The following is a 22,500-nucleotide window of genomic DNA, read 5'->3' as shown; positions in this document are numbered from 1 at the left end:
AACTTTGAACTATTGACGTTTGTGTTTATGGGGGGTGGAGGAACGATTTGAAAACCATACCTGTCACTAGATGGCGCTGTTTGCTTTACAGACACCGTTGGCAAAGGCTAGCTCTGGAATAAGAGATTGAGGCTGATCCTCTCACAGAAAGGCACATTCATCTCTGTCTAAAGCCTGTAGCCTGTTTCTAAAGACCAAACACCTCAGATGTCCATATCCATGACATGTCCACCAGGGACACATTCCCAGAATGAAAGTTATTTGCCCCAAGAAAACATCTGGGCAAAGAGGGCATTCTATTTATTATTCGTCATTGTTGGTGTTTGCGAAATTAGTGGCGAGGATGTGTGTAGGTGTGGGTCGACACACACACTATCCAACGCGTCTGCGATGGGTATGTTGGTTGTGTGTTTACTAACATCCCTCATAGATCACGTCTTTATGAGTTAAACACAGGGGAGAAAATGACAGAGTCCACAATGTGTTTACCAAACGGGCCAGACATGAAGACACGTGCGCGCACACATGCACATGCGCGCACGCAGTCACCGGCGAACATACATAACACACAGACCCGAAGGAAGACGACGCAAACAAGCGAAGAAGAAACCACACACACACACACAACAACAACACGCATTACAATATCACACTCCCACACAGCGCGGCAGTGAGCAACACGCGGAGACCGAGGGAGGAGGACGAGGAGGACGAGGAGGACGTAGCCCAGCGACAGCGTCACGTCCAGCTGCCTGCCTGGCTCTCTGACCGTCAGGGAGGTTAGAGTTAATGACACGTTAGGACGCACGGAGAGAGGGAGGGAGAGAGAGAGAGAGAGAGGGAGAGAGCGAGGGAGGGAGAGAGAGAGGGAGAGGAACAGAGAGATACAGAGAGAGAGAGGACATAAAAGAGAGTGGGAGGGAGAGAGAGAGAGAGAGATGGAGGGAGAGTAGGGGATGAGAAGACAGAGACGGAGAGAGAGGAGAAGAGAGAAGGAGGAGAGAGAGCGAGGGAGAGAGCGAGGGAGACGGAAAGAGAGAGGGAGAGGAACAGAGAGAGAGAGAGGACGTAAAAGAGAGTGGGAGGGAGAGAGAGAGAGAGAGAGAGAGATGGAGGGAGAGTAGGGGATGAGAAGACAGAGACGGAGAGAGAGGAGAAGAGAGAAGGAGGAGAGAGAGCGAGGGAGAGAGCGAGGGAGACTGAAAGAGAGAGGGAGAGGAACAGAGAGAGAGAGGACGTGAAAGAGAGTGGGAGGGAGGGAGAGTAGGGGATGAGAAGACAGAGACGGAGAGAGAGGAGAAGAGAGAAGGAGGAGAGAGAGGGAAACGGGGAGGGAAAGAAGAAGAAGAAGAAGAAGAAGAAGAAGAAGAATAGAGAGTGAGAGAAGTGAAGAAGGCTCCAGGCTCACCAGACACTGCTCCAGGAAGGGTGTGAGTACGTGGGGGCGGATGGTGACCATGATGTCCCTGAAGTCCAGCGCGGAGATGACCCCACTGTGGGCCAGGTCTCTCTGGACGAACGCCTGCCTGGCATGCTCCAGCTGCATCTCCTGGGAGGTCACACACACACACACACACACGTTAACACACGTCAAAAAAAAAAAAAAAAAAAAAAAACCCACACAGATTCACTTAACTGAACACACACACACCTTATAACACAAACATTAACACACCCAAACAAACACACACACACAGGCTTCTTGCTGATGAGCCCCCTGACGCCATTTTCCCTCTCAGTTCTGAGGAGAGAGCTGGAGTCCTCCTCCTCCTCCTCCTCCTCTCAGGGCTCCAGTGTGGCATCTCTTGCCTGTTTTTCACACCAGCCCAAATCCCCTATTAAACCAACGCCAGGGGAGACACACGCACACTCGCATAGGTTGTCTAATCACCCAACTGCTCACCTCACACACACACACACACACACACACACACACACACACACACACACACTCACTCACACACACACTCTCTCTCACACACACACACACACACACACACTCATACACACACACACTCACTCACACACACACACTCACACACACACAGACACACACACACACGCACACACACACACTCACACACACTCACACACACACACTCCCACACATACACACACACACTCACTCTCACACACACAATCTCACACTCACTCACACACACACACACACACACACACACACACACACACACACACACACACACACACACACACACTCCCACACACACACACACACACACACACACACACACACACACACACACACAACCTCCCCCCCTATGGACTAGGAAGCCTCAGAGACGACACAGGGGCTCATGGGAAGACTCCAGCAGGGCTTTGAAATTAAAAACCATTATCGGTACCTGTGACCACAAGTCTACTGAGACGGCCTGTAAACAAACCACAAACACCATACTGCTTCCTCTGTGTGTGTGTGTGTGTGGGGGGGGGGGGGCTGGGGCTGGGGCTGGGGCTGGGGCTGGGGCTGGACCGGGCTGTGGTGGCCCCCGGCAGTTTATTTGAGAAGGGACAATGCATATCAACCAACAACAAATGTAAATACACCAGATTTAGCCAGGAGGCAAATTTTCATCTGTGGTCCCTTGCCAAGATGTTATAAATAGGCATCTATTTGTGCGTGTGTGGTTGTGTGCATGTGTGCGTGCGTGTATTATTCTGGGTTCAGACATGCAGCAAATACCAGTCAACTCAAAACAAATTTTGTGAAAGTAATTTCTAAAAATAATATATAATAATAAATCAATCATCAATCATTTGAATGAAACTGAATCGAAAAACATTTTTGTGTCACAGTCTGACTGACTGACATTCACTACCTGATAACATAACAGGACTTGCATTCACTTCCTAATAACATAACAGGACTTGCATTCACTTCCTAATAACATAACAGGACTTGCATTCACTTCCTAATAACATAACAGGACTTGCATTCACTTCCTAATAACATAACAGGACTTACATTCACTTCCTAATAACATAACAGGACTTACATTCACTTCCTAATAACATAACAGGCCTTACATTCACTTCCTAATAACATAACAGGCCTGGGATGACATTCATCCGCTAGCTCTGACTGTCGAGCCGCTGAGGAGACTGACAGCCAGGTGAGGCTGCACAGAGGAGGGAGAACGAGCCTCTGTCAGAAGAGCCTACATCGGCTCATCAGGAACACCTGTGACACGGGAGACGACAACGACGGCTACTGTAGCATCGCATAGAGAACACTTTTGGACAGCTGCCATTTTGAGGAGGCGGTTAAGGTGTAATTGACGTCTGCAATGGGAGTGGATACGGCCAGTGAATATGCAGTGAATATGCAGTGAATATGCAGTGAATATGCAGTGAATATGCAGTGTGCCGCACAGTGGGTACTGTAGGTGGGAAAAGGGTCGTTTTTGGCGCAAGAAGTCGTTCATGTCGTGATTCCTCCCTCCAGTCGTTTTGAGCACACGCCAAAATACAGACATGTGAGTCATGAAGTTCTGCAGATATTGTAGAAAAAGCTACAGAAAACAGAACGGTCTACAGTCAAAACAGGGGAGAGAGGACAGAGAAAAACAGGTTTGTTAGAGTGAGAGAAAAAAGACAGTTGTTTGAGCTGGACGACTCTCGAGTTTGGAGAGAACCACCACGACCGCATGGAACAACACAACCACTGCAGTTCAGATCCCAGGCAGTTTACCGTTTTAGCCTCTTAAAACTTTTAACTTGTTGCAACCAAGAGTGTTTTTGAGACACGTTTTTTTATTTCAGGGGGTCGACAGCGGCCCACCCTTTTTGACGGCCAACGTTCGAGGCGGTCGTGGCATTTTTACAGCTGCTTTAATTGTCCTTGGATTCAAATAAAAATACATTTGACAAGCCACCACTGTTTGGTTTCAATACTAAAGTTGGCTCTGGTCCTCGCCTCTCCTGAAAGTTAAACAATGACACAGATTCTGTGTCTATCCCTGGCCTCAGAGAGCAGGGTAAACCTATTACAGCGCCTTGAGGACAATCTGAACAGCTTGTTTTAATACCCCCTGTTTTCAATGTGCCTTCCAGGGTAAGTAAGCCTTGAGAACCAATGTTTCTCGGGCCTAGTGGCCCATAGGGCAGGAGCCTATCTCCTGTTTCTGTAGCGTGAGACAGCTTGATGTACAAGTCCACCCCCTGTACATGACCTAGACCCCCAATCCAACCCTTGATGCTGAGTGCCAAGCAGGGAGGCATCGGGTACCATTTTTATAGTCTTTGGTATGACTCGGCATCGAACTCGCGACCTTCCGGCCTTCCAGGGTACTATAGGAATAAGGTGTTGATTCTATGGGAGGTTCCCATTGAGAATTTTACTCATCAGTGAGGGGGTGACCACTGAATAATGGAAGTGTCTATATCTGTCATATCCACCGCACCTAACATGTCCGATCTAGCTGCAGGCACCCATTTTGACAAACCACTGCACTGCATCGGACAAAAACAGTCCAGTCACACCAACTGTCAACATGGTTGACGTGGAAAGCACATATGACTGATAATTATTTTATTTTTTATTGCTCTCTTCTTTTCTCTAGCACTCTGACTGCTGGTGGCGCTGGTACTTATTGAAGACTTTACTGACGATGACTGGGATGTACCTTTGGTTGACACCTACTCTAGAGTCTAGACACATGCACTCATTGGAAGTTGCTTTGGATACAAGTAGAAACAGAAAGAAAAACGAGCAACATCCCGTTTCCAAATAGGGCAGGTGCTGAGCTGAGAGTTCACCCAACCAAACCCAGGAACAAAGAACTGCTTGCATGGTACTGGAACCCTGCTTTGGATAAAAGTGTCTGCTTAATGACTAAAATGTTACTGTACTGTAAATGATGACTGACGCTGGCAGATAGTCGAAATCCCCCGAAATCCCCCTTACCACAGTTATCACACTGACTTTGTTCACTTTTTTGCATCACAAAAGTACAGAGATTTCTGTGTGTTCTACTTTCTGTAGGGCTGGGTATCGATTCGAATTTCAAGAATCGATTCGATTCCGATTCACAAGACTCAGAATCGATTATCACGATTCAATTCGATTCGATTCAATATCGATTCGGTTAGTGTTACTAAAGGTTACTGTAACCTTAATTACATGACTGCCAAGTTATGCAACACATCAATACTAGGGCTGGGTATCGATACTGATTTTCACAAATAAATGAATGAATGAATGAATCATTGAATGAATTAATGAACTATTCATTCCTTCATTTATTCATTCATTCATTAAATAAAAGATCGATTTTGGGATGTGTTACAATGCAGGAAGGAAACACATCAGCTGAGTAATAAATGTTATCGAAGTGTGAATCTGTGGAGAAGCTCTGCTAGGAGTGATGTAGCACCAGTGACTGTAGCATCACTTTGCCGATGTTTCTTGTGTGCACTAAAGCACAAAAACTAACCAGGCCAGGTCCAGCCTGGCTTATGTGCATGGCTGGCTTGTTTCTGTTCAGGACTGGTAGGATGGAAGCTAGTCATGCCACTGAAATAGCTGGTATCTGGGAAAAGGTTGGAGTGAAAGGATGAACGTCTGGAAGTTTGGGGTATAGTCCCATAAAATCATCCCCATCAGTCTCCCGGGTGGGAGTCCAATACTTTCACCGCTACTCTATTTGTGCAGTGAAGATCGGCGGGTTGATTTTGGTGTCCTTCTTTATTTTGGTGTGCTGGGACTACTGCCTCTTGTGGTGCCAACAGAGAAATTCAGGTCAACATTGACCGGAGTGAGGGAGGGAGTGACAACCGGACAAACGCTATCCTAGGTGCTTGCTTACAGCCACGCACAAAAAAGAATCGGTGATGATGAGACATCACTACTCGGTGCCTTGAGCTGCCAAGTGAAAGATACTCCTCTATGCCCTCGAACACAGCCTCTAACCCCCCATAATCCCCTGCTGTGCTATGTTCAGAAAATGAACAGCTTATACAGACAAATAAACACAAGAGCAGATTAAGCATTTCTGAATGCAAACATAAATAAACCACCACAAATTGACTTCTGCCCATTTTGCTAGATAGCCTATTCTTTATACTTATTTAGGGTGCTCACATTGACATTTCAAATCTTTTAATGGGTGGTCGTGATTTGTTATGACAGGATGCTCCCTCACTGTAATGTTATTACTATGTTATAATGTTATAACTCCTGAATGCCAGGTCAGCATTCACCATGTTGGCTACAGTGTCATCTCTAGGCACAGGGCACCTCCATCACCCAGCCCATTATTCAACAACGTGACGCCAGCCTTGGCGTCCATCCACATGAGACAGGAGGAAAAATGCATGTAATTTCGGAGAATCTCTGGCTTCCATCGAGGACAGTAATTGGCCGGAGAAAGAGAGAGAGAGCCCCTGTGAGAAATTTGCAGCGCAAACGTTTTCCCCGATAATCCCATCTTGTGTGCATCTGGCATATCGTTACTGTGGGTGAGCAACACGTCCATGCACGCGGCAGGCGAGGAGAAAGCCAAAGTGGGAGTAGGAGATAGAGAGGTCATGTACCATGGCCAAGAGTAAAAGCCTACAGATGCTCGAATGGTGAAATAACACAAAGAAAATAACTCGGTAACAGTAGCTAGTGTTGCCAAATCTTTCATCTGTAGCTAAAAGAATGAGATTCCAAGTCAATGTACAGTACATCGAGCTGTTCAGACCGGCAGCCTACTGTAAGCACGGTGTGTTTGTGTGTTCTCATGAGGGGTTGAGAGTGTGCCCACTTTATCAAGTGATTATTACTTCGGTTATGACTTCATTCATTTGACGTTTCACTAAACACAGATCCGATGTCAGTTGTAAATTCTTCAGTTGCTCGCATGCGTGTTTCCAATGGGCCAATCAAGTCATCATCACTATGGTTACAACCTTGACACATGTCTCACTGAAGTGAGATCAGATATGTTCCTAAATATGTTGTTACATGTTGTTATATGATCCTAAATAAGTCTACCATTGTAGGTGGTCATGGAGGACAGATTACAGGGTTCTCCATGAGGCTCATGGTGGTCGATGAACACATCATTTAAAAATGAAATACAGTTAATTGTTTTTAGTTAAAGGTTTGAGATGTTTTCACTCATGTTGTTTCACCGTTGCTGAAAAATGAAACACTTTCAGAGTCTGAATGAAATTATTTCTCTGAGTCAGTTATTATGGCATAAATCAATAGTAATGAAAAAATGCGAGTGAAATATAGGAAATGTGTATTTCATAGCTGAGCTGTGAGCATGACTGCTTTACCTCTGGCATGAAGAACCGGAGACCGCTGGAGTCAACTGGGCCCAGAACGCAAAATACATTATTCATTCTGTATTGGCAGACGCGACAAGCAAACACACACCCACACACACAATATCCGTGTGTTACCCATAGTGTGAGTGAGCCATCTGGACCAAGTTAAGTGCAATATAAAAAGCTCATTCAAATATATAGCTAGTGTAGATGCAAACTTGGCACAGCCTTGCCCCCTCTCTCTCTCTCCTTCTCTCCGGTTCCAGGTCTAGACATAATATTGGAAAATGGCTGCACACCACAAATACACCAGGAATGCAGCATGGCCACTAGTACAATACGTTATGGCTGAAAGAAAAGCTCTACCTGTTTTGGAGAAAAGGTGGAGTAGTGCCATCTCTATATATAGACTAGGCCTATACATAATCCCTATATATAAAGTAGGCCTATACATAATCCCTATATATAAAGTAGGCCTATACATAATCCCTATATATAAAGTAGGCCTATACATATTGCCTATATATAGAGTAGGCCTATACATAATCCCTATATATAGAGTATAGTAGGCCTGTATATATTGCATATACTGTATATAGAGTACGCCTATAGAAATTGGCGGCTACGTTACCTAATAGAAAACAAATGTAGAAAATATAACCAGTGTTTCATGAATGAGTAATCAGGTCAATATGGCGGGCTGGTTCGAGCACATGGGACCCAGGAACCCATGACTGTGTCAGTGAGTCCGACCCAAGTCAATTGGCCATCAAATACACTGAACATGGGCTATAAGCAGTACACACGGTAATATGACGTGAAGTTGTTTTTCAAAAGGCTGATATTCTATGGACTGATATAATTTGATTTTTATATATACTGTATATATTTAAAGCAAGTTCTATGATGGCGTAATTTGAATTTTATATACTCTGTGGACGAAGTAATTGGCCCCCGGGTGAAACTATATATTTTTTTTCTTCTCTCTGGAATATGCCCCCCCCATTGCTCTCTGTAAAGCACATTGTGTTGCCTCTGTATGAAATGTGCTATACAAATAAAGTTTGATTTGATTTGACTATCAATCAATGAAGTGGCATGACAGACAGAAATAAATGGAGAGAGAGAGAGAGAGAGAGAGAGAGCGAGAGAGATTCAAATGAACTGACTGACAGAGACACAGACATAATAAAACTGACAAAGGGAGACCAAAAATAGATGGCCACAGATTAGGAGGGAGAATGAAAGCGTGTGTGTGTGTGCGCGCGTGTGTGTGTATGCGTGTTTGTGTGTGTGTGTGTGTATGCGTGTGTGTGTGTGTGTGTGGGGAGGGTGCTATAGAGGAAGCCTACCAGTAGGAACTGAGTGAACTCTCCATAGCTGAGGTGCCTCTTCCTCTCCGCGCCGAAGTGCAGCCGTATGAACTCAGAGTCCCAGTTAAAGGGGATGCGCCGGTGGACGGTGGTCTGGCTGAACACCTCCTTCACATCCTCTGTGGGAAAAAAAACAACCAGCACCTTTAAGTGAGGTTGTTGTTTAAATGGTTCTCTGTGGCATAGTCTTGTTAGGAGCATGTAAGCAGATACAATCACAAACAATTGTGCACATCTCCCACAGATGCAGAAATTGATTACGTATTTCAAACTGCACCCATCGATAATCGCTGAGTCCAGGAACCAAGACACTTTCATGTTGATTGATTCTGAGAGCCTACTGTAGAGTGATCCCTTTAGCCACACATTAGCGATCAATAGAAGCTGGATATGTGATGGAACTACAGGTGAAAACCTGTGAGGCCCCTGAAGCCTTCGCTTGGTCTGAAGCACTCTCAGGTACCAGAGCCGGTGCAGCCAGGAGACACTGAACATGAGTCCAACATTACGGTCTAGCTAAGGAAACAAAAACAAGCTGATAGAGCAACCTGTTTCTTATTACCAAACAAACCCAGGTCTCCCCCAGCTGAGAGAGAGAGAGAGAGAGAGACAGAGAGACAGAGAGAGGCAAAGGGAGAGACCACCCCCCCCCCCAAAAAAAAAAAATGGAGGGACATGACATTTTTCATCCATACCTTTTTGGAACAAGACAGCTTGAGCAGGTTTGTACACTTTAATGAGGCTATAAATATCCATGCTGGAGCTCGAGCCGTGCTCAGTCGAGCCGTGTTCAGTAGAGCCGTGTTCAGTAGCGCCGCGCTCAGCGCCTGCCGCAGACCTGCCTTTATATTAGCAGCTTTTATAGGCCTGTCAACACTCCCGGCCACTCGTTTTTATCTCTTTGGCTGAGGTACGCTCACATTTGCCACACTTTTATGAAGTCTATTCCTCCAAATTATGGAATTATGAAAACACTGAGTTACACTCAACCCTATTGTCGAGTGTGCAATGTTGTTTTTTCTTAAAAGAAATTACACAGGCTATTAACAAATGAATACAGCTTACAAAAAATGAAATAAAATGAAATTAGAGCGAGACATTTATTGCGTGGAAAAACAAACTGGCTTTAAAGCAGCTAAGCTGTGGCAATTAATGCTTTTGATACATTTATAAAGAAGGGAGTTGCTATTTTCGGCGACATGGCGAGGCCCTTTAATCAAAAATAAGGGCCTCAAAAAAGCAAATTCTGTAATGCATCACAATAAAGCGACTCTGACAAGACTGTAATCTCAGTCACAAGTTATTTTCTTTCAGTGAAATGGTAGTCGAAAGCAAGTCATAGACACTGAAGTCAGTGTGTATGGCGTAACGCATAATGTTTTTCATGCAATTTTCCACTTGTGTGTGTGTGTCTCCTAGCTTGCTGGCGTTCATCGTCGGGCATATTCATTAACCTTTCACGGAAGCAGAAAAACAACAGGCCATTTAATTAGCACGTCCACACATCACTATGAATATTCAAATCGATCTATTTAAATATGAACATTTACATATGTGCATATATAATGAACTACAATGATCTTACTCCCTGCCGAACGCAACAATTAGTATGGAATTTGCCTTCTCCCTCTATTGATTCCCAAGATGTGTGTTCTGCATTTCAAACTCAGGCTAATGTGCTAAATGCTTCACACATACAGAAGACAGAAATCAGGGCTGTTTAAATCAATTAGGGAAATGTGAAATAAGCAACGAGTGTCACCTCTTCTCACCTCCGTGCTCCCAGGCATCAGGGTAATGGTGCCAATCAGAAACACCCACCCTCCTTTCTCTCTCTCTCTCTCTCTCTCTCTCCTCCTCCTCCTCTCTACCTCTCCCTCCTCCTCCTCCTCTCTCTCTCTCTACCTCTCCCTCCTCCTCTCTCCCTACCTCTCCCTCCTCCTCCTCTCTCCCTACCTCTCCCTCCTCCTTTCTCTCTCTCTCTCTCTCTCTCTCTCCTCCTCCTCCTCTCTACCTCTCCCTCCTCCTCCTCCTCTCTCTCTCTCTCTACCTCTCCCTCCTCCTCTCTCTCTCTCTCTCTCTCTACCTCTTCCTCCTCCTCCTCTCTCTCTCCCTACCTCTCCCTCCTCCTCTCTCTCTCTACCTCTCCCTCCTCCTCCCTCTCTACCTCTCCCTCCTCCTCTCTCTCTCTACCTCTCCCTCCTCCTCTCTCTCTCTACCTCTCCCTCCTCCTCTCTCTCTCTCTACCTCTCCCTCCTCCTCTCTCTCTCCCTACCTCTCCCTCCTCCTCTCTCTCTCTACCTCTCCCTCCTCCTCTCTCTCTACCTCTCCCTCCTCCTCTCTCTCTCTACCTCTCCCTCCTCCTCTCTCTCTCTCTCTCTCTACCTCCTCCTCTCTCTCTCTACCTCTCCCTCCTCCTCTCTCTCTACCTCTCCCTCCTCCTCTCTCTCCCTACCTCTCCCTCCTCCTCTCTCTCTCTACCTCTCCCTCCTCCTCTCTCTCTACCTCTCCCTCCTCCTCTCTCTCTCTACCTCTCCCTCCTCCTCTCTCTCTACCTCTCCCTCCTCCTCTCTCTCTCTCTACCTCTCCCTCCTCTCTCTCTACCTCTCCCTTCTCTCTCTCTCTCTACCTCTCCCTCCTCCTCCCCCTCTCTCTCTCCCTCCTCCTCCTCTCTCTCTCCCCCTCCTCTTCTCTCTCTACCTCTCCCTCCTCTCTCTCTACCTCTCCCTCCTCTCTCTCTCTCTACCTCTCCCTCCTCCTCCCCCTCTCTCTCTCCCTCCTCCTCCTCTCTCTCTCCCCCTCCTCTTCTCTCTCCCTCCTCCTCCTCTCTCTCTCCCTCCACCTCCTCTCTCTACCTCTCCCTCCTCCTGCTCTCTCTCTCTCTCTCCCTCCCTCCAAATGCCTCCATGCCCCAACCATCCCTCACTTTAAATTATGGCACATACTGTATGTCAAACTCCTAAGAGAGTGTTTATTAAAGGTACCACCTTGAAATTATTGGATGGCTTCAAAAACGATGATGTGAAACCGACAAAGATAAACTTATAAAACAAAATGTTCTACTTTTTTGAAGCCTCAGTGCAACCTTATTTAGATTTTTGTTTTGTTTTCTATGCGGAAAAAAATAATTTGATTTTCTTTAACGAACTGGGCGTTACCTTCAAACACATTTCAAGACTACAAAAAGGACAACACACTGTGTCTCTCTATTTTTTTATATTTTGTATATTCTGTGTATCTATTGTAAATAACATTACAGCTTTGTTGTCCTTACTGCTGTAACACGATTTCCCCTCAGGGAAATTGTACCCCATATATATATATATATATATAGCCTATATATATATATATATATACACGAGGTGCGACCGAAAAGTCCCCGGATTGTGTCAACCCCACGCTTATGCCTCTATTTGAATTGAAAATAATGATATCCCTTTGTTGCCCTACATCTCACGACTGTTCTGGTATAATATTGTTCACCTCACTCAATCGGTGCTTCTGTGACAGGATGTTTTGTATGTGTCACAGGGGTAGATTGTCACAGTTGTGGCATTTTTCTCTACCAACTCCCAAAACTGAACAATTTTATTAAAATAAAGAAAGTACACTCTCAAAACATTTTTATTACAGAATCTGCAGAAAAATTACACATTGTCCCCCTCAAAGTAGTCCCCCCCAGAGTTAATGCACTTCTGCATTCGCTTTTGCCACCCATGGAAGCACTTGGGGCAATATGCAGACACCTTACAGCAAAGTAGAACAACAATGACAATCTACCCCTGCGACACTCTACAAAACAGCCCGTCACAGAAGCACCGATTGAGTGAGGTGAACAATATTATACCAGAATAGTCGTGAGATATAGGGGCAACAAAGGAATATCATTGTTTTTTCAATTCAAATAGAGGCATGAGCGTGGCTGACACAATCCGGGGACTTTTCGGTCGCACCTCGTATATCTGTACAGTAGCTGTGATTAAACCAGAGGGCCTTGGCTACCTACCGAAGGCGGCCTCTCTGTTGCCCGTCTTGTCAAACAGCAGGAAGGCCACCATGAAGAGGGCGTCGGGGGCGCAGAGGACCGACTCGAAAGCAATGAACTCCTGGAACGAGATCAACCTGGTAGAGAGAAAGAGAGAGAGTTTTGTCTGGGGTCTCCAATTAAGACCATTTCCACTGATATACAGAGGGGTCAAACGGATCACAGGTGAAAAAGGTGACAAACATACAAACTCATAGAAACTCTGATCAAACAAATGACCTGAAACAGCTACTTTCACCTAAAGGTGACCAGTCTGCACCCCTGGATATAAGACTGGGCTTCGTCCCATTGATGAGAGACAGATACCCACTGAGCAAAGACACGTCTAAAAGACGTCTTTTAGATGTCTTTTCTGTCTTTTTCGGACATCCAAAGACATCCAATTAGGAGCCAGAATGAATGTTTTTTTTTAACGTTCAGATATTGAACCCGTTCTGCACGTCCACAGACGTCTTAGAGGGGTCCAAGCCAGACGTTTGAATATTGAGGGGTCCAGCAGACGTACAAACGGGGTTCTGGACCGACGGACGTTATTAAGACATGATCTGAACGTCTCCCTGACGTTGTGTGTTTGCTGGATAGTAGCGCAACTATCAGTATCATGAGACACAAGTAAACACATTCAATTAACTTCACACTTGACATGTTCCACACAGCTGCTCATTTACAGGAGTAGCAGAAGCTCATAACAGACTCAATGCCAGACTTAAAGTGACAAATTGACAATTTGCTGGTCTTAGTTGGCAGCTTGCTCTACAGGGCAACTTTATACATGCAAAAATGATTAAATGTTAAGTTTTACATTTCCCCTTGCCATTATAAACAGGTGTACGAGCACTGGGGGAGTTCAGAGCCAGCTTAGGAAATGTAAAAATGTACTTGATTCATGAATACATATAGAAATGTAGGGGCTATTTCTCAACATAATTAAAACCTCTAGCAATTGGGTTCTAAGAGAAAATCAGGTGGATATTGGTTAGGGTAGGTGTGTGTGTGTGTGTGTGTGTGTGTGTGTCTTTCCCCCTCCATCACCACCCCCTCTCTCTCTCTCACCTCCTTGCCACAATTACTACCAATAATGTCCACATTCTCCCATCTATGCCCATACAGCACAGAAAACCACCCCAGGGGCCATTTCAACTCCCCATGGGGCCCCGGAGAGCCACGCAATCTAGTCTTAATTCACACTCGGTTCAAAGTTGCCACAAGTCCATTATGAATTTCAACAAATGGATCCAATAATTACACCGGGGGTCAGGACTAACGAGCAGTCCCCCGAGCATCCATCTATTAAATCTATTTCAATTTCCAGCCAAGCGATGATTACATTTTCGCGGTCACTCTAATTAATTTTGTTACAGATGGAATTCAAAGGGGATTCCTTGGTGAAGTCGGTGAGCACCTTCCCCTTTGCCAGCCCTTCTGGCGGCAGCGATGCCAAAAAGCAGCCTGCGTTGCGAAGTCAAGAGTAATTGTTTTATTAACTAAGCTGGCAGTTTTAAAGCAGGGACCCGCTGTTAGGGGGTGGGCGGGGGTCCACAAAAGCACGGCGCTGAGCCCGTGCCTCAGCCGTTAAAAACAGAGCAACTCTGAGCGCCACACGCTCTGCTGGAACATTATTTGAATGGCAGGAATAAAAAAGAGACTGGGAAAAAAAAGAGACTAAATTCTTCAGATTAAAGGTTGGAGAAGTGAACAATCAAGGGGAATACTGTGATGAGTGCAGAATCAAAAGATAGCCAAGTAAAAAGGTAATAAAGCCATTCACTGACTGAGAAAGTACGCTTGGGTTTACGCTGCTCAGCATGTCCGTGTCTCGGTGTTTTTCTAGACACACTGTAGATAATGATCGGTTTACTGTAACTGACACCACAGTTGATTATCAAGGATATTCTGATGAGTTACAGTAGGGAAGGAGAGAGAGAGAGAGAGAAAGAGAGAGAGAATTCAGGGCATCTCCATAACACAAACACACGCAAATACTCTAGCTCTAGCACACAGTGACACACACACACACACAGCGTAACACACACCCACATACTGTACAGCGCTCTCTAACCATGGATGAAGCTCATGATGGTTGATTAGCAGCGCCATGGCGACTAGAAAACAATTACCATAAAGAGAGATGCCATCGCATCGCAACGTCGACCAAACCGAGACTCACGATAATCAAATCAACCAGCAATATCTCCCAACCATCAACTAACATGGCATATGACCAGGGTCCGTCTTCCCTTTCTTGTACATGATTTGAGTCAAACACTGACCTGTGTGAGAATAATAGTTCAAGATAGGCCTGCTGCATTGACATTAGACAGCTCCCTTTTCAATGTCTGCACAATTCTGTCAATGCAGCTACTAGTCTGACATCAGTGAAAGCTTGATTGTGGTGGAGGTTGTTTACGTGTTGAGACGGCTCACGTCGGCAGGATGTCAGTCCTGTCTGTCTGTGTTCGAGGGTGACAGTAACACACGGGACCTAGCGTGTGCTGTAGCCTTTAGTTAGGCCGTGAAAAACCGGCAACATTCCTCCAAAGACAAAGCACTGTTTACCACAGGAATGTTTGGGGGCAGGTTAGCCGGGATAGCGCAGCGCTGATAGTAGAAGGGATAGCACACCTTCAAGCCCCTGTCCACACCGCTAGGGCTGGGTTTAAAAAAGCGATTCATCGATTCTGAATCGATTCTGAATCAAATGATTCAGAATCGACTCATGAATCCCAAAATCAATCTTTTATTTAATGAATGAATGAATAAATGAAGGTATGAATAGTTCATTCATTCATTCAATGATTCATTCATTCATTCATTCATTTTTGGAAATCAGTATCGATACCCAGCCCTCGTATTGATGTATTGCATAACTTGGCAGTCATGTAATTAAGGTTACAGCTAGAAAAAAACAAACAGGTTTTAGTAACACTAACCGAATCGATATTGAATCGAATCGTGATAATCGATTCTGAACCTTGTGAATCGGAATCGAATCGATTCTTCAAATTCGACTCGATACCCAGCCCTACATACCGCTGTCACTGACAGCCACCTGTCCCTCCCACAGAGTGACTGCTAGATGGCTTCCGCAGCACCAGAACACACACGGGCAGACAGACGGATATTTTCCCAGCATGCTCTCTTTACTAACCCCACAAGACTAGGGAGGATGTTTTATACTTGGTCAGGAAGAAGGGAAATGAGAGGAAGGGAGAGGGGAGAGAGTGGGAGAATTAGAGAAAGAGAGAGAATCTCTGATACATCTTGCAAGATGACTCCTTGGAGTGGGCAAGGATGTGTGCATGTGCTGAATCCACGGGAGGGGCAGAATGTTTCAGACCACGGGAGGGGCAGAATGTTTCAGTCCACGGAGGGGCAGAATGTTTCAGTCCACGGGAGGGGCAGAATGTTTAGTCCACGGGAGGGGCAGGATGTTTCAGACCACGGAGGGGCAGAATGTTTCAGTCCACGGGAGGGGCAGAATGTTTAGTCCACGGGAGGGGCAGAATGTTTAGTCCACGGGAGGGGCAGAATGTTTCAGTCCACGGGAGGGGCAGAATGTTTCAGACCACGGGAGGGGCAGAATGTTTCAGACCACGGGAGGGGCAGAATGTTTCAGACCACGGGAGGGGCAGAATGTTTAGTCCACGGGAGGGGCAGAATGTTTCAGTCCACGGGAGGGGCAGAATGTTTCCGTCCACGGGAGGGGCAGAATGTTTCAGACCACGGGAGGGGCAGAATGTTTCAGTCCATGGGAGGGGGAGAGTGTTTCCGTCCACGGGAGGGGCAGAATGTTTCAGTCCACAGGAGGGGCAGAATGTTTCAGTCCACGGGGGGGGGGGGGGGGGGGCAGCCGGAGGCGGACAGGGAGGTGAACCAAGAGAGGAACGGAGATGTGATTTCCAGAGCGACCGTTACATCCGTCTGTGTATCACCTGACAGTCACGGGGGGAGGCAGAAAAATGCAGTGCGCTGTTTACATCCAACACACACACACACACACACACACACGCACACACACACACACACACACACACAGACACGTGTAAAACTATTATGCCTCATGACTCATCTTTGTGAAATGGAATCCTACCTGAGTGAAACAGAGCAGACAGCCTCATTAGATTTAAAACATTCACATACCTAAAGCAGGCGTTGTTTTTTCATTGAATATGAACTAGACAGAGTAGTCCCGGCATTATCAAAATACAGTCGCTAAAGTGTCTTGTTTTCTTGCTCTCTGAAAGGCTCACTCAACAGGTTTACGTCTGTACTTGAAAGACAAAGCATTCCTGTTTTCAGCTAGCATAAAAAGGATGATGTTGACACTTCAATTGTTTGCTCTGCTCACATGATATACCGTAATCATCTCTTCCATTGTCTAGACAAATCATTCATCTTTTTGGGGGGTTGAAAAAGAGAACCACTCACATACACAACCCAAAGTGTGCATTACGAGCAACCTATGATGTCAAACTGTAAACAAATGGCGTCTAAACAAAGGTCTGTGATTTTTGGAAGTGATGATCAAAAACCAGACATTTCTGCCCCCCTCCCCACCCCCCTTACCCCTCCCCAACACACACACACACACACACACACACACACTTCCAATCCTATCCCACAAAACCAAAGGAGCTTTGGATGCGAAGCCAGAGCCGGGGTCCCTAATAGATTTACCCCCTTAATAGCAGTGATGCCACAGACTCCATTTATCTCGCACCAGATTCACACAATGTAGGGGGAGTGCCACTGAATGGCACAGGCAATTACAGCGCATACGTCTCCCTCCCTCCCTCCCTCCCTTCCTCCCTCCCTTCTCTCCTCCCGTGGTTAAAGTAGGGCCTAATAACCGCGTGCCAACGTGGACGCATGCACTTTGCTCTTTTTTTTTGCCAGGGGCGGTTGCCGTGGCAACGCGTTTTTCTCTCCTTCTTAGCCCTCTCCCCCCGACATTTCATTGCCTATCATTATGTATCATTAAAAACATACATATTAATGTAAAAAAAAAAAAAAAAAGTGGTGGTGGTGGTGGTGTATAATTTGGGGGGTAAAACTGAGAAGAAAGGACGGACACCTGAATGGGGGGCTGCGAGGGCTCGGAGTTGTTCAGTATTTCTAAATTATTCAAATAAACCAACTGAATAGGCCATATGAGTTTTTACACATAAAGGGCTTGCAGGAAAAACAACATCAAGAGGTTGAACTTCCAGGATCACAGGGATGAATATACATGCACTTAGGTTTGTCTGACAGGCCTAAACAAATCAAAATTAAATCAGTAGCTTTAGAAGATTGCAGGCGGCTTCAAAGCTTTAATAATATGATTCTTCTTTCTAGGCCATACTGTATGTATTTTTCAAGGTTGAAACAATACTGTGGATACTTACCCTCCAAACACATCACAGCACAGCTTTGTCACCACACCACATGTCGAACGTAGCGCCAGTGCCGTGGCCTAGTCTAGTACCCACGTGGCCTAGTCTAGTACCCACGTGGCCTAGTCTAGTACCCACGTGGCCTAGTCTAGTACCCACGTGGCCTAGTCTAGTACCCACGTGGCCTAGTCTAGTCTAGTACCCACGTGGCCTAGTCTAGTACCCACGTGGCCTAGTCTAGTACCCACGTGGCCTAGTCTAGTACCCACGTGGCCTAGTCTAGTACCCATGTGGCCTAGTCTAGTACCCACTTGGCCTAGTCTAGTACCCACATGGCCTAGTCTAGTACCCACGTGGCCTAGTCTAGTACCCACGTGGCCTAGTACCCACGTGGCCTAGTCTAGTACCCACGTGGCCTAATCTAGTACCCACGTGGCCTAGTCTAGTACCCACCCGTCTTTCTTCTGGTCCACCACCCCGGCCAGCAGCGCCGTGGCCTCGCCGGACAGGCGGACCTCCGTGTGCGCGTGGAGAAACCTGGACACAAAGTCCTCCGCTGACATGAAGTACTCATCGTTCTTCTTTACACTAGCATACTGAAAAGATACGCACAAACAAACAAAACACATGTCAGAATACCGTTAAAGGCTATTGGCTTGAAGGGTTTTATTTCGTTAAAATAGTCTTGCATCAAGCTTATTGAGTAACACTCACCTTCAGAAAAATGTCCTTCAGGTCAGTAGGGTCAGCCCTCCTCGGTAAAACCACCTGGACAAGAGAATAATGGCCTATTGAAAGGTGTATATCTACATAAATAATAAATACTCGAATCATACCTTATTCTCTTCTTCCATCAATAGCCTACAGTTAGCTTCCAAAGGTGAGTAGCCTACATCGCGAGAAGTGGAAACACCTGTTTAATATTCGGAGATGATGCGCGTGGGGAGTTTGATACAATGTAACGTCCAGGAGACTCGCGCGCGCCATGTAAACCTCGCTACTCGCTCAGCAAAGCTGCGCGCACCTGTAGTCGCACCTGCAGTCAAGTGTGTGTGTGTGTGTGTGTGTGTGTGTGTGTGTGTGTGTGTGTGGCACATATGTATGGGGGCTGTACCTAGGGTTTGAGAAAGGGTCTGGGGAGGTTGGGATGTGGGTATAGGAATGAGTGAAATCTTTGCTACATAACTTTTTTGTATTCCTTCTACAGCATGTATGTAACTCTCCTACTGTATACTATTTGCCCCACTATTTTAAGACTGTATATTTATTTGCCCAGGGACTGCGGGTGGAAATTAGCTGTCTAGCTATAACCTTGTACAGTGCATCTCTCCCTATTCTATAGGGTTAATGTCTACTGTACCTTGTCCCTGTCTTAAAAATAAATAAAATCAATCAATCAATCAAACCTGCAGCGCTGACCAACATCAGTTAGCAGGACTGTACTTCACTGTAGCATCCTGCTAGTCAAGGTTACAACTGCCTAAAGCCGGTTTCTGAGCAAAGACATGCCTTCATCCGGCTGAATGGGACGCTGAAAAAGTGAGAGGTGGAAATGTGCTTCACTGACAGCCTGTTGGGACATTCTGTTGCACAATTGCATCCCTGGGAAATCCTGCATACTTTGTTGACTTTGACTGCGGCAGGTAGTCTCGGGCGCCTAGCCGCAAAGCCCCTATGTCATTAGGGGCTAATGATAACCTCCAACATCCTCTTAGCCTGCTAACCACTAGCCTCTCCTCTAGCCTCTCCACTAGCCTCTCCACTAGCCTCTCCTCTAGCCTCTCCACTAGCCTCTCCACTAGCCTCTCCTCTAGCCTCTCCACTAGCCTCTCCTCTAGCCTCTCCACTAGCCTCTCCACTAGCCTCTCCACTAGCCTCTCCTCTAGCCTCTCCTCTAGCCTCTCCTCTAGCCTCTCCACTAGCCTCTCCACTAGCCTCTCCACTAGCCTCTCCACTAGCCTCTCCACTAGCCTCTCCTCTAGCCTCTCCACTAGCCTCTCCTCTAGCCTCTCCACTAGCCTCTCCACTAGCCTCTCCTCTAGCCTCTCCACTAGCCTCTCCACTAGCCTCTCCTCTAGCCTCTCCACTAGCCTCTCCTCTAGCCTCTCCTCTAGCCAGCCAATAGATGGGGGAGGAGTTCTCTACGAGTTATATGGTAATATTACTGAAGTCCGTGCATGGACGCGACTGCCTGCTTTACCAAGACCAATGTGTCATTGCAGAGAGAATAGGCTAATTATCCTTCACAAAAAGTGATCTTACCTTCGCAGCCATACTAAGCAAGCTTACTGACACCCAAACCAGTTCTCTTCCCTGTGCGTGACGAGTGACGACGTCCCCGTGGAAATGACGCGCAGCAGGGGGGAAGATGAGAGCGGATCAACGGGCAACCGATTCCTAGGATTATGGTGTCACCGGGAAATATCCTCGTGTGTGCGTGTCACTGCGGGATTTTGACTGCATTGATTTCGAAAATAAAATAAAATAAATAGAATATGGCATCTACACCTATACATTAGCCTAAAGCTTCTGGATCTCCGTGATCAGCACTTAATTGCATAGAACAACCTCAATTACCTTCAACACCCCTTATACATGTAGACCTACAATGTCAGAGAACCAATCTCCTGTAGATCTAAGCAACAAAAGAGTCTGGACTTCATCCACATACTCTTCCTCCCTGTAAATGGTTCCTATACTTTATTCCAGGCCAGATTATTATGCCATGAGAGAATGGAGGAAAGGAGAGAAAGAAAATTCCATGACAACAAAAGGAAAGGCTAACATTACTAACATTACTTTCAGCATAAAAAACAATTTAAAGGGGAGAGAAAGTGGGCTCTAATAGCAGATGGTCTTCAAAGAAAATGCATTTTCGCTCAGCGTAATTCCTACCTTTTTGCCAGTGGCTTTTCAGCTTCCTGGAGCCGCGGCATCAACCACTGTATTTTTCCCAGCAGGCTCTCTGCCCCTTGCAAAATGGCCTTGGCCTGCATGGGCAAAATGTCCAAATGCAATGTTTTATGAGCCTACACAATCTTATAACCTATATTTCATTTCATTATATGACAATATTTGACAAGATTAATGATTTGACCCCTTGGCATTTTTAACATGTCACTGTAAATCCTCCATTAGAAGACTCACTTATGTGTGGCATTTACAGTTATGTGTAGCCTAGCCTGAGGTGATTCACTGTATATTTATGAGCTTCAGACTTGGAGGGATGCATGGGAACCTTACTGCTGAGAACACCACTGAGCTGTCAAACATTCACAAGAAACATTCAAAGAATAGAGCTGAAAATGTTTCTTCTTTTCTGTGATTTTAGGGATGGAACGGCTAAACAGGATTTGAGGGAATAAAGGAGGTAAAACACTGACGCGGTTCGCCTCCCGTGAATGATTGGATAATGGGGATAAACCCAGGAACCTCTGAACCTTCTGACCTGGGTTCTCGTCTCTCCGTCCCCAAGGAGACACGCGTCCTGACAGAATGAGTGATGACTGACTGGCACACGTCTCCCTCCGCACACCCTATTTATAACTCTCTAAACACAGTGTCTCAAAAATAGACCCCAAAGTTGTAAACAAATGATTAATAGGCCACTTTGGGGCCTCCGCTTCTGACCAGAGGGTCCCTATTATTGGTCAATAATTGGGGCCCCTTAGGGGTTTGAAGGGGTTAAAGACTTTCTATTAAAAGTAACAGAGATGAGGGGATGTGATCTCAATAAAGTTGTGTCTTGGTTTGAAATGATGACAGGTTAATGATCCCCTCCCGATACGCTCCGCTCTGTAAATGGCCAGGTTGCTCTTACTTTTATTGCTATCATCTGTCAGTCACTCAAACTTTTTTTCTTCTTTAAGTGGCATAGTTGGACAGCTTCATAGTAATGGTCTCTCTGGGGGCTTGTTCTCTTGTGACTTCTCTGTGTAGAAAGAGTTTGAATTGTATTTCAGGTGGAGGAAAAGTTTAATGGAATCCCATGGATATATTCATGAAATGAAAATGAGATTCAGATGAATATATAGGGTGGATTGGAAACTTTTTTGGCCTGAAAGGAATGGTCACCTTTGGTAATGGCTTTGTAGTTTTTCTATTAGTAAGGTTATGGGATCTCTTTCTGTATTTCGGCCCCATAATGAAAATCTACAGCAGGCTATGCTAGTACCAGTGATGTGATTAACATATGTATTGAAGAATGGAAATGGCCCAATATATGTTATGTATAGCATATTCTGGCATAGCCTTTGTCAAGCCTGAGTTTACTAATCACTCTTTGTCTCAAATGTACCCCAAACCTTGATTCATAGAATATCCATGACCATATACTCACAATGCTTGGTAACAGAATACAGTTTGGTGAGCGTGAGCCCTTCCAAGTTGTATGATACACATATAAAATTGTAAAGAGGCAGCAAACAGC

The 22,500-nt window shown here is 45.8% G+C and overlaps 1 protein-coding gene across 1 annotated transcript in view; it reads right to left on the bottom strand.

Annotated features, from left to right (window-relative positions):
• slc25a13 (solute carrier family 25 member 13) overlaps positions 1–22,500 on the bottom strand; it is a gene marked incomplete at both ends in the record, with an annotated part of 64,094 nt that overhangs the window by 38,347 nt on the left and 3,247 nt on the right. The window contains 5 exon segments of the mRNA XM_084455050.1: positions 1,409–1,549; positions 8,631–8,770; positions 12,658–12,773; positions 18,525–18,667; positions 18,786–18,839. Of these exon segments, the coding sequence (XP_084311176.1) occupies positions 1,409–1,549; positions 8,631–8,770; positions 12,658–12,773; positions 18,525–18,667; positions 18,786–18,839 (594 nt within the window).

The sequence above is a fragment of the Borostomias antarcticus genome, assembly GCF_949987555.1.
Source record: "Borostomias antarcticus genome assembly, chromosome: 21".
Classification (NCBI taxonomy): Eukaryota; Metazoa; Chordata; class Actinopteri; order Stomiiformes; family Stomiidae; genus Borostomias; species Borostomias antarcticus.
The sequence above is the reverse complement of the archived record's forward strand: the minus strand, read 5'-3'. Positions and strand labels throughout refer to the sequence as shown.